Below are 13,133 nucleotides of genomic sequence, written 5' to 3' on the forward strand. Positions count from 1 at the left end.
ACATGATTGCTGACATTTTTCCTAACCATAAGATTAGATTCAACCATTAGATTCAATATAAAATATGTAATTTTTTCTATTTTGTCCATAGAGGCAGGTTTTGTCCCCTATGTGGGAGTATCAGAGTCATCCAGCTCTGCTCTGATTGGTCCAGTCTGAAAATAGATTGACTCTTAATTATGCAGATCACAACCAGCTGAGTGATGATGATCTCTGTTAGATCAAAACTTTTTTCTGTTAAATTAAATTTAATGGGAGCTATAAGCACAGTGTGCAGACCTTTTGTCTGACTTTTGTCTTCAGTTTGTTTTTTAAGGTTTTAGATGTGCACTCTACGCTCTGTTCATTTTTCCAAACCATACCATAACTTTTTACATTGATTTTCTATCTTCCAGGCAGCCACTAGTCACACTTAATTTCACAAGGTTATGAAAAACAACTTGCAGAGACCTGAAATGCTTTTGATGTAGCAATGCAGCTGCAAGCAGAGACCTTCCTTGTTAGTGCACCTAAGGACAAGCAGCCAAGTTTTGAGAGTCAGCTCATGAGCCATGTTAACCTCAAAGACAAAGCACACATGGACGATTGAGAAGGGTAATAATAATCTGGTTGTTTCTTGGATGAAGAAGGCAGCCATGTGTGAAAACTCTGATGTCGGAGCCTCCTTAAAGGCAACAGGGAGAGAAGTGCTTTTCCACAAGACACTGAGATGAACTGAACTGGTCAATCTATGGGACATTGTCGGTTGGCAAAACAATGACCAGGAGTAATGCAATGTTTACACAGATTTGTAATTAATGAACTAAAAATCTATAACCAGTGGTATGTTCCTTTACATAAAAGAGCTTGGTCAAATATTTCAATTTCATGCCTGTCAAATTGGTCAGACAATGTGCTCTACAGCTACATATACACGCAGATAGCACAGTCCCGCTTTAACTACTATAGCATTTATATCCCACTGTTATGAGAGCAGCAGTACTCTGATGCTCAGGCTCTTTGGCATATCTCAAGTGGATGCTGTGTCAGTCCTGGGAACCCTAAACAAAGATAAAGCTGCCGTTCCTGATGACTGGAGAGCTGCCGTAGCACTAGAGAGTACTGGGACGGGGAGAGGGGCCATCAGATAGACGAGGAGGGTGAGGGATGGTTTCACAGAGTACGGGATATGAGAAAAAGGCAGACTGTAGCTTGGTATCTCTGCGTGAGGATTAACTGATATCATAGGCAGCGTAACCTCCTTCACTCCAGTTTGTTCTGGTCCCAGATAGTTACGGGACAGACAGTACAAATGCCCTATCTGGATGTTGTGCTTTTTATCTTATAATGCCTTTCTAATTAGATGTCTAAATACTATAGACATGTAAGGAAATTAGCCACTCCAATATTCAGGCTGCATTAATCAGTTTCAGTATCACTTTCAGGGCAATTACCCTCCTTAAAAGAAATACAAATAAAACAATATATATTATACTGTAAGCCTCATTTGGACATTAAGATGCCACATAATCAGTTCTTTAAACTCAAAAATACAAGATCTCTTTTTTTTTTAAAGTGTTAATGTCCTCTATCCCATATGAAATCTCCTATGTACATACAGTATGCTCATTAAAGGAGATGAATGTGTAGATGTCAATATGTCTGTGAATACCATGAATAATATGTACTCAGAAGCTATTTCAAAAGGAAAGCCAAGTATGTACAGTATTTAAAGAAATCCGTACTTTAAAAAATCTGTAAATGCATTGAGGGATCATTTCTCGGAATAAGTTCATATTGCAAAGTATTATATCTGGGGTAAGATGCTTCATACTCAGTCCAGAATTAATTTATAAATGTAGCTACATTTTAAAATGTTTTTCTATGGCATTATTTATTGTTTAAGTTTTTATAATGATATGCAGTTTTATTTTCTCTATACTTATGAGTAACAGTATAACAACATTGTAATTATTAGAATCAAAACATTGTGCAAACATATGAATAATACCTGGCATTATGAAGTTATAAATATAATTTGGATTTGTTTTAATTAATAGAATGAGTATTAATACACTTGTGACTTATTATAAACTGCACAGCAAACTGAAACTTTAGCTGGTGTGTTTTATGAATGGATGTAATTTGGAAGATCCCCCTGCTATGAAACATGACAATGCTCTGGTGTGTGTCTAGTGACAATCTCCATGGTGACTCTGCCGTGTTTGGGCCAAATACATTACCCGCCTACCACCCATTTTCATTCAACTTTAACAGCATTCACACAGACAACTGGAAGGCGCAAATCTTTATGGAAGAGCCTCAGCCCAAGAGTAACTGCAGCCATGAATAACCAATGATAGCATGTGCACATATCATCAAAAAACAGCTAGCACTTTAACCACATCCAGATGGACTGAGCAACTTGTCTCCCTCACTTTCATTGGTGTAATGCTGCTCTTTCTTCTGAGGCTGCTGTGCATGTGGTCATGTTTTGCACCTTCCCAGCAGCTGAAGAAATGAGAGTATTCTCCTTTGCCTGATGATCAACTGTTGTATCTTCTGCAGGAAATAAATTACATGATCATTTGACATGTGGCCAGAAAAAAAACATATGTGATGCATCTCAGATGTGAACCAACCAGTCCATTATTGATGACAGAAAAACACAAGTTTAGTATGATGTTGTTGATCAATGTAATCCCAAAGATTACATTTTTTTTTAAAAGGTAAACTATGACAATTTATGTCTTAAATCAAATTGAATTAACAGCACAACTTGTTTAATTTGGTTTTAATTTAATTCAACATTTAAACACATCAAGCTTTGAAATGAAGAAAATGTTAAGGGAAACACCCTGGGACACCCTGATACACTTGCAGTGCTAGTTTTTCACCAAAAGAGTGCAGCATCGTACCATATAAAGATGCTGTATTATATCAAAACAGTAATTATAAGTGATGACGTGACATGTCACAGAACCAGTGGCTTTCAGGCCTTCACTGAACACATTCATTTGGTGGATAATAAAATTATTTTTTACAGAGGAGATGAATAATGAGAGGCTGAATGTTATGGTCTGTGCAGTCTCCCTATAGAAGTGGGTGAACTCAGTTTTGAGGTTCACAGAAAACCCACTCACACAAACGTACCTCATTTTTCATTCACACCATCTACTGGAGCACAGACTGGGAGCAATCTAGACTTTCCACCAGCAGGAAGAAACGACATATCGACAAATACAAAGGCCAAAGACAGGGAACAAAGGGACATCAAACAGCCTTCCAAAGCCTGTGGTTGCCCTGACTGGGCTTTCATTTAAACAGCAACTAAATGTACAAAAGACCAGATAAAGTCAAACCATAGATCCCATGACTGTTTAATGGAGCTTTATTGTCATCCCATATGTAGCCCGAGTTTCTCAGATCTTCCAGACACGAGATTCCTGCTTTTAAAAAGTTATGGACCAGAAACAGTACTGTCTAGTGCCATGAGACTGTACAGATCTTTACATCAGTGACCCTTAACAGTCCCTGATCAGACCTTTGGTGCAGCATAGAGACCTTTTGGCTAAGACTTAGCAGATTACAGTTTAAGAAACACAGCTTCAAGAATGAAAATGTATATATTTTGGAAAGACAGTTGGAAGTGGATACACCCTCATAAAAAAGTGAGGGGAGACTTCAGCATCCCATCTGCTGACATATCACTGCAGCTTTTTAGCACACTCACTTTACACCATTCACTACCTGGAGGAGTGAACTCATGCGATTGGTTGCATTATGGGAAATGTAGGATCTGGTGATATTTTAAACTGTGTGTCTCTAAAGTCCGCCCAGTTTATAGAAGTGGAATACTAAATCTCTAATACCTCTTTAATATGATTAATCAAATAAATGTACCAACCTACACGTCACATCATAAACACACGTTTGTTTGTTGTATGCAAATAAAGACGACACAAAATATTGCCTTATTCATATTTGTATTGTGCCAGCAGTTAGTAATGTATATAGACATATCTCAGTACTCAAAAACATTTTATCTGCCAACATGCTTAAAAGAGGAAAATCCAGTACATTGGATCATTCTTATACATACTCTGTGTCAAATTCAGAGTTCAGTAGGAAATAATGGAAAAAGTTGAAGTTCATCTCTACAGTTTAGATGCTGTTGTCAACTCATCTTCTCCTTTAATCCACAATCGTGAAAGACGGCGTTAAATTATTTAAGGTGGTTTTGGAAGATAATGGTATTCATCATCCAGTCCCTCATGGTGCCCTCCATCTCAGCTATCTCACACCATCATCCCTCCATGATAGTTCTCCCTATGTGTCCTCCTCAGAGTCTCTTCTTCATCTTACCCTTCTTTTGACCACCCCGTCCAAAACCTGACTTCTTAACTTCTCCGAGCCACTGCTTGCTCTTGGTACGTAGATTCTTCAGGCCTCCACTCTGTAGGAACTGGTGCTTCTGCTGTTTCTTGCGCTGCTTCAGGATCTGCTCGCTCGTCTTCAGCTCTGAGCGCACTCTACGGCCACCAGGCGTCTGCTGCAATCCTGTAGGCCTCTGGAAGTTAGGGCTTTGGAAGTTAGGACCACGTCGGCCACGACCACGACCTGGGAGAGACAGATGATACAGAAACGAGGATTACGCAAAATATATTATTTGTTTTTCTTAATGGTGCATGTGGAACTGAAAAAAACAGCATGTAGAAAGTCTTCACAACACCTTTGCAGGTTGGGTAATTAAGATTCAAAATGGCAATATGATAATCTGATTTAAAGGAATAGTTCGAAATATGCTTATTTGCTTTCTGGCAGAGAGTTAGATGTGAAGACCGATACCACTCTCATATCTGTCCATTGAAAATATAACACGGGTTATCTTAGCACAAAGACTGGAAACAGGTGGAAAGAGCTAGCATTGCTCTGTTCAAAGATAAAGTCTGTCTACTACATGTAAAAAAGACGTAATTTTAGAGGGGGTTATGTGCCAGTCTATTTCTTGGCTGTAACCATTGACTTCCTGGAGTCTCTGCTGGCTGCCTAGGAACTGCTCAGAGCCAATAAATAGTCCAACATATAACCCCCTGTAAAATGGCGAATTGTCGTTATTACACTTCGGTTTTATACAGATTAAATAAACAAGAAATAACGTGTTAATTAGACAGCTTTAGAGGTGCAGGTAGGCAGATTTTGTTAGACCCAGGCTAGCGATTTCCCCCTGCTTCCAGTCTTTGCTCTAAGCTAAACTAACCAGCTGCTGGCTGTAGCCCTACGAGTAACCTTTTGATTTATTCAGTACATTTTATTAATTTTTACTTTCTTTTTTTTTTTAGTCGATCAGATGTGATAACGGATTAGTTCTAAAGTGTTCAAGTTGAGACTACAGATGCTCTCCTACCTCCTGCTGGCTTCCTCCCTCCTTGTACTCCTGTTTCTCCATCTGAGCCACATCCTCCATCATCAACCTTGTATTTTTTCTTCCACTCCTCATAACTGACATGTCGTTAATTGATACAACATTTCAACAATACAGCTAAATATTGTCAAAGTGAGAGAGAACAGCAATAGTACCAGCAGTAATAGTAAACAAGAACACAAAGAGAGATTTTGTTGGAAGGATACAAGTTCTTCCTGTTCTTCTTGTTAGTGATGACCTGTCCACCGTCTGTTTTGATCTTCTTCTTCTGGTCCTCCTTTCCAGTTTCTCTCACGAAGCGCTTCCTCTTACGGTCCCTGTAAATGATATAGAGACATTAAATGATGGTATAAAATGGCAGAATCAGAAGCATGAGGTGGCAGAAAGAAGGAGAGAGACAGATTTAGAGTGAATGAGTGAATTTAAAATTTTCACCATTTCATCATATTTTTGTGCTGGTTTAACCGGTCTCCCTGATCTCCCATGAGGTCCAGGACAGCGGAGGAGGCCTGCTGTTCAAAAGCAGTGCCCTCTCCACCGAGACCCAACCTAACAACACACAGAACATGAGTCACAGGTTAGAACACACAGATAATACATTTTAATCATGTCTGGTGTCATTTTTTCTACTTCACATTTTTAAAAATCTCAATGGTTCATGTCTCACCCTCTCTCAGAGTTGAAGTCTTTGGGTCTGTAGGGGATGTAATACTCCTCATCTTTGCCTGACTGTCTGCTTCTCTTATTATTTGGCCGTTCTTCCCCATCTTCCTGCAGGCCTCTCCTTTTTCCACCTACCACCGCAGAGAACACCCCCTGGTGGAAACATGAAGAATTATATGTAGAAAATGGACATCTAGGTTGGCATTTAAAGTGTTGTGCATAAAATGAGGATTTGAAAAATAATTAACATATAATAGAGACGCTGCTCTGTCTTATTAAAAGTTTGCACACAAAGTCAAGCGTGTTGCAAATTGATTAGTTGATTAATTGATTAGTTGATCAACAGAAAATTAATCAGCAACAATTTTGATAAACTAATGAGCTTCTGAGTCATTTTTCAAGCAAAAATGCCAAAACATTCACTTGTTCTAAAGTCTCAATTGTGAGGATTTGCAGCTTTTCTTTGTCTTATGAGATAATAAACTGAATATCTTTGGGTTTTGGACTTCAGATGCCTTTTTTGGTTGAACAAAACAAGGCATCTGAAGACATCTACTCAGGCTTTAGGAAATTGTGATTGTAAAAAATGTGATTTTACTCTATTTTCTGAAAACAAAATGATTAATCGAGAATATAATCAGCAGATTAATCAATAATGAAAATGATCTTTTGCAGCCCTATTGTCTTTTGACATAATGCATAATTAGATCCTCTTTGTTCATACTTCAGATGAATATGGGACAGCAATAGATGACATTTCTTCCACCTGAATGAACTATAGATGACCAAAACACACTGGATGTGGAGCACTCACTAGAGTTTAGGTCCACATGCAGATCTTACAAAAACACTTGCTGTAGATGCTTGGTTTCAAATCATAATACCACAGAGGCATGAGAGTTTCTTGCCTTCAGAGCGTCCTCATCTTTGCCTGAGGAGTGTGTGAAATCGTCGTCAGCGGTGGTGGGGTTGATGGGCCGCTGCAGTCGGCTTTCTGCAGCCAGGTCGTCTCTGTGTTTGCTGAATTTGTCCACCAGCCGCGTGTCCTTGGAACGTTTGGCCCGCATCACCTCACTAGCCTGTGTCTTACTGTTGGAGTTGATTTCAAAGATAGTCTACAAGAAGTTGAAGGAGATTTTTTTTTTTTATGTTTAATCACAGGTTAGCATAAAATTGTAGCACAATGAGATATCTGCATTATTATCTACTGTAACTCACTGATTTGGATTTGTAGCCTTTGATGGCATCAACTATTTGAAGGCGCTCCAGTTCCATTTTCTCCAAACCTGACCCTGAAACAAGATTAATCAAATGCTGTTTCCAACTACTGTATGAGTATCATCATCACCGTTCTCCTCATAGTTCTCCCTCCCCCAAACTGACCTAGTAGTGGATGGACAGCCATGCCGGACAAATCTGTGCTTTTGACCCGTCTGATGGACTCAGGTGAGGGGTTTGGTCGAGACTTAAGATATTGCTTGTAGGCGTTCTCCGAGACATGATGCAGGTTTTGCAGGTCCAGGGAGTTTTCGTGAGCCGTGATCAGATGAGAACTTTCATCATCCAGGATACTCTGAGGGACCCGACCGAACACACCCTCTGAATCTGGAGGAGGGGAGGAGGGGTTTAGGTTGGAGAAAGTGACAGCAGAGAAGCCAAGAGTGTGACAACTAACAAGTCTACTAGCAGCCTCAGATGTGCAGCACATCAATCCAAAGACCTAGCAGGCATTCTGCAAAGCCTACCTTGTGTGTGTTCAAGTGTGGCGAACTGAACAGGCCTTCCAAGGAAGAGGTGAAGGTCATAGACTAAAGGCATCTCATCTTGACAAATCATACTGTAGGCTATGCCACTGCGCCCAGCACGTCCCACACGGCCTGATGGGAAAAGACAGGTTATGACCGTTATGATAATTTATCATATCGACCTCATCACTTCTTCCCCTTATCAAAATTTGGTAAAATGAAAAAAATCTTTAATTAAGGGCAAATTGAGATCTTAATTCAGTGTATAAGCCACTCACCAACTCTGTGCAAGAAGAGCTTGGGCTTGGAGGGGAAGTTGTAGTTGATGACATTGTCCAGCAGGGGGATGTCTATACCACGAGCAGCAACATCAGTCACAATTAGCACCATGGCTTTCCGATGCACAAATTTCCCGATGTTGATCTTCCTGGCAGTCTGATCAAGGGCACTGTAGATGTAGGCACACTCCAAACCTTCTGAAGACAGCAGCTGAAGATCAAAACAAAAGAAATTAGAAACTTACCATAAATCAAAGCTGATGTTTTACAGAAAATACAGAAAATATGGAAGTTTCCTTATTTACAGAAAATAAGGAAACTTTCACAACTTTTTACTGAGAATGTGTGATGGTTCACTGAGGAAAAAATACAAAGAGACACAACTGAGTTTTTCTGCTGTTTGCATCTTACCTCCTTGAGGTACTCTACATGGTGTTTGGTGGCTACAAAAACCACTGTCTGCTCCTGAGGCTTCACTACGTTCCTCAGCAGATGAAGCAGCAGTGCTGGCTTGTCATCCACACGCAGATGGAAAAATGACAGCTGAGGGAACAAAGGAGAAGTTAAGCATTTTGTAAGAGTTGGACAGATATGAAGTGAGAATTTAGCTCCAATGTTTAGAAGCATCATGTACCTTTCACAGTCATTTCTGAGTAATGGATGCATAACAAGTTATTTTTATGACTTTTTCTCACTCATCAACTAAGTAGGAGCTTGCAAAGAGAATAATATCTGCTGTTTTAAAAGAGGCTGGAGAACGCAGAGATGCACTACTTTACTCATCGTGTTTTATTTTAACATATAAACCTTCCATTTCAATTATTAAATAATTAATAACAGAGGCCTCAGATGGAGGTTACTGGCATCACAATTGTGCAGTAACATGTTATATTATAATAAATTCTTATTGAGCACATCTTTAATTTGTTTTATCACTACAAGAGTCTGAATTCATAAAAAATAAGTATGTTTTCCTCTTTAAAAAAAATTGGTTGGGGGGGGGGGCAATTCTAAATTATTAGCAATTAGTGCCAATTCTTTCATGTTTAATAAACTTTCTTTACCTTAATCTGGTCACTGAGCTTAGAATCCACATCCAAACGAATCAATACTGGTTCAGTCAGGCCTGGAAATAAAAAATAAAAAAACTCATTTAGTTAGCTTGGGTCTTAAGCACCAATATGTTATTATGCATATTATTATGATGATTAAGGTGATGATCTTCAAAAATGTCTTCAATCATGATTGATGGATGCATGTAAAACAGAACTGATTGTTGATCTCACCAGCTCTGGCAAACTCCACCAGTAGTTTGGGCAGAGTGGCAGAGAACAGCAGAGTCTGTCTGGTGTCTGGAAGCCTCCGGATGATCTCCTGAAGCTGCTCAGCAAAACCCATTTCAAACAACCTGAGTTGAGGAAGAACACAGACATGTTGCATAAAGTAAATCCGAGCTGTGAAATGGAAATATGACACCTTTAAATGCACAATTCCATTTCTCACCTGTCAGCCTCATCAAACACCATGTACTCCACATTTTGCAACTTCAGGTTCATCTCCGTGACAACGTGCATGAGACGGCCGGGGGTGCCGATGATTCTGGGGGAAAAGGATAGAGATTAGGACTACAACATACAGTACATGGATGGTGAGAAACAATATTATCAGTTAGCACTACCACAAAACACTCACATGTCAGGGTTTTCATGAAGAGCAGCAAACTGATCATCCATTCTGGAAATAGCAGAGACATTTACATTGATTCCAGAGTTAAAGGACAACTGTATGGATCTCAAGAGTACAACAGAAAACTAACAGCAAAAGAATATTGAGAAGTCACACACCTGTCTCCACCAAGGATCAAGGCAGTCTTGAGGCCAGTGAATTTCCCCAACTATAACACCACAACACAGTGAGGAAAAAATAAAATCAGGGACAGCACTAAATAAATGTCACAGAGGCGCTTTTCTCCAAAGACACAGACGATTAACTAAACAATAATTAAAGATTTTTTATAATCCAGAAAATATAGCTACATGTAACATCAGCCAACTTGAACAGCTAGATGAACAACAGTAAACACTAGTCTGACCTCTTTTGTGAACTTCATGGTCTGCAGAGCCAACTCTCTAGTGGGGGTCAGGATTAGGGCCCTGGCTCCTGTTTGGGCTTGACGGGCCTTCAACTTCTCAAACATGGGCACCAGGAAGGCAGCTGTCTTACCACTGCCAGTCCTAGCCATGGCTACTATATCTTTGCCATCCAAAATCACTGGAATAGTCTGAAATGGTGAAGAGAAGCATTGTGCATGAAATACTGTGCTGTTAGAAGTCACAAATGTTTGATTACGGTATCCATAATTAGTATTGTTTTACCTTTCTTTGGATCGGAGTAGGGACTTTGTAACCCTTCTTCATGACGCCTTTATATACAGGGTAACTGAGACCTGAAATCATACATTAGGTAGTTAAACAATATTGCCCCTGGGGAAACAGTGGATCAGACTTTACTTCATCTCAAATTAATATATACAGGTAGATTTCCAATACTGTGAGTAACCAGTGGACATACAGCCCTATCAGTACACTCTTCAATGTGTCTTACCCATGGACTGAAATCCCCCAGACTTCTTTTTCTTCTTGTTTTGGGCTCTGACCAGCTGTCTGGTGTCAGGCTCCACATCTGACAGGCAGTCTGAAGAGGCAGGGAACCGCGGCAGTTTCCTCCCTGGCTGTGATACCAATAAGAAAACACAACAATAGCTTGTTAACAACATGACAGAGGTACTAAAAAATCTCCCTGAAATGATCTCATCAGCTGACTGTTTCTTCTGATGTAAGTACACATTTTCCTTGGATAATTCTGACAAGATAACATTTAATTCCCCCCCTTGTTCTAAACTGCTTGAAGTGTTCAAGCAGTACATTAATATACAAATATAGTTCATTTCAAAAGTTTAACTGCTGGACACAAGTCACTGAAAAGTCCATTCTCAGTGTACTCTTACAAAATCCTGCTCGTTCGTACAAGTGTTAAACTCAGATTTAAGGTGAGCACAAAGAAACTTTCCCCCTTCAGCAGATTAATGTGAAAACAGCCTTCTAGTGTCAAACTCAGCACGTCCATCATTCTCCACAGTGAAGCTCAAAGATCCAAGTGAAACAATAATAAGCAATAGGTAGGTACAGGTAGGTAAACAATTGGACTAAAAAAGTGTATATTTACATACTACCAAAGTAATGTACATAACATATGAGGGATGTAGATATAAATGTATGGATGGATGTATACATGCACAGCAACAGCTTACTTGTTTCATTGTAGGCCTACATGAGCAATGTACAGAATCTTCATGTCTTAGAATAAGTGTAATGATAAAGTGACAGATTAAACAGATGAGGTTACAACAAAACACATAGTGCAATGTAGAGTATTTAGAGGGTGTTATGCGATAATTTCTATAAATTAATATTCCAACACTTATCAAGTAAATTACATGCTAATGTATTTAAACACGTATAAATACTGTAGGGGGCATCCGGATTTGAACCGGAGACCTCTTGATCTGCAGTCAAATGCTCTACCACTGAGCTATACCCCCGTCTTCAAAAAAAAGAGGGAGGTAAACCCCTCTGGTGTAACAAGCTACTACTGCCATTGGCCATAAACGACGCTACTATGTCCATAAATCAAATGCTGATAAAGTCGTGTTAAAGTATTGTTCCTTACAGAATCATCGTCCTTAATTTCAGCAGCCAGTTCAAAGTCTCCGCCGTCAGAGTCTGCCTCCGTCTCTCTGTTGGGTGTGTATCTCTTCTTCTTCGTCAGTTTCTTCTTTCTCTGGGCCATCCTGAAGCTTTAAAGCTATTTTAGACTGCGGTCAATAACTTTACTGTACAGATCATGAAATAAAACTTTCAAACTAGTGTTCAACACAGCTCATGTTATCTCACACAACAACACGGTGAGCAGACATGTTGGATACACGTGTGAGTTTTTCTTCTTCTTCTTCGTCTTCTTCTTCTTCTTCGTCTTCTTCCATTTTGTTTGACTGCTGGTATGTCATTTAAAGCTCAACACCGCCATCTACTGCTACGGAGTGTGAGATCCAATCAGTGTAATCTTATCTATAATTATGCATAATTTACTCCACCTCCAGTTCCTCTTATGCCATTAAATTTAGGTTGTGTAATTTATATTATCTTTAACTCCTTATAACGCCGTTCAACCTATTTTCTGATGTAACAATATCTCATTTACTAACAGAGAATGCAGATTTGATGAGCTGTACTTCAAAGCCAATAATGCAGCAGCTAAATCTAACCATATAACAGAATTTTCTGGTCTTGCTTTTTCCACCCCCCCTCAAAGCCCAAATTAATATCATTAATTCAGTGGTGAAGACATATTTTGTTTGAAATCTATAGCAGAAGCAGAGGAGCACTATATCCCGAATCCTGATTTGCAGATTTCAGGCTCTTTTGGTGCATGTGCTTTTTATTTCTTGTCAAACTACTTAATTTCTGTTAACAGTGATAAATAAGTTTTTGCAAGAGTGGAGTGACATCCATCTTTAAATTTCTTCATCCATTTATTGTACAAATACAACCACAGAGAAATATTTTGTTTACATGACAATTCAAAAAAAAAATTCAAAGTTTCTGTGTAGCTGGCTTTTCACCTGATTTACAAGCAAGAATATGCATACAGCATCCTCACCCTGTTGCCTCCTACATTTTCTATGTCTGTGTGTACACTTAAAAAGCTAGCACGGATGTCTCAGCAGCATTTGAAACTTGATTATACCCTAATTTTGGAGCAGCAATGTCTCTGGTGCTGAGATGTACTATACACAGTCCAGTACTGATTTAATCATAGTAGGTGCTTTATCTCTCTTCCTCAGTTAGTATTCATAAATTCAAAACCTTTGTTACACTCCACAGTACTTTTCTCTTTGTTTCCTTTGAACCAAACATTAAACTGAACACAGGTACAAGTCAAGTCATCTGCAAGCAAATAACACAATACATTATTTGTCTTATC

The 13,133-nt window shown here is 39.1% G+C and overlaps 1 protein-coding gene and 1 non-coding gene across 2 annotated transcripts; both read right to left on the bottom strand.

Annotated features, from left to right (window-relative positions):
- Positions 1-3,948: 3,948 nt before the first annotated feature.
- On the bottom strand, positions 3,949-12,121 carry ddx54 (DEAD (Asp-Glu-Ala-Asp) box polypeptide 54). Its single transcript, XM_044174522.1, has 20 exons — positions 11,820-12,121; positions 10,695-10,821; positions 10,466-10,536; positions 10,183-10,371; positions 9,935-9,984; positions 9,783-9,824; positions 9,594-9,689; positions 9,377-9,498; positions 9,155-9,216; positions 8,502-8,633; positions 8,091-8,301; positions 7,813-7,944; positions 7,451-7,672; positions 7,286-7,359; positions 6,976-7,182; positions 6,072-6,220; positions 5,840-5,953; positions 5,611-5,721; positions 5,387-5,481; positions 3,949-4,599 (listed from the first exon to the last, which is right to left on the bottom strand). Exons 1-20 carry the CDS (start codon positions 11,937-11,939, stop codon positions 4,322-4,324), a joined length of 2,604 nt encoding a protein of 867 aa, XP_044030457.1. The 5' UTR covers positions 11,940-12,121; the 3' UTR covers positions 3,949-4,321.
- trnac-gca lies at positions 11,620-11,691 on the bottom strand. Its single transcript has one exon. It is a non-coding gene; the product is annotated as a tRNA-Cys (tRNA).
- Positions 12,122-13,133: the final 1,012 nt, after the last annotated feature.

Source organism: Siniperca chuatsi, linkage group LG18 (assembly GCF_020085105.1).
Source record: "Siniperca chuatsi isolate FFG_IHB_CAS linkage group LG18, ASM2008510v1, whole genome shotgun sequence".
NCBI lineage: Eukaryota > Metazoa > Chordata > Actinopteri > Centrarchiformes > Sinipercidae > Siniperca > Siniperca chuatsi.

Coding starts and splice junctions, on each gene's coding strand:
- ddx54 (XM_044174522.1), bottom strand. CDS start 11,939: ATGGCCCAGAGAAAGAAGAAACTGACGAAGAAGAAGAGATACACACCC. Junction 10,822..11,819: donor AAATTAAGGACGATGATTCT/GTAAGGAACAAT, acceptor TTGGTATCACAG/CCAGGGAGGAAACTGCCGCG. Junction 7,945..8,090: donor GCTCTTCTTGCACAGAGTTG/GTGAGTGGCTTA, acceptor TTTTCCCATCAG/GCCGTGTGGGACGTGCTGGG.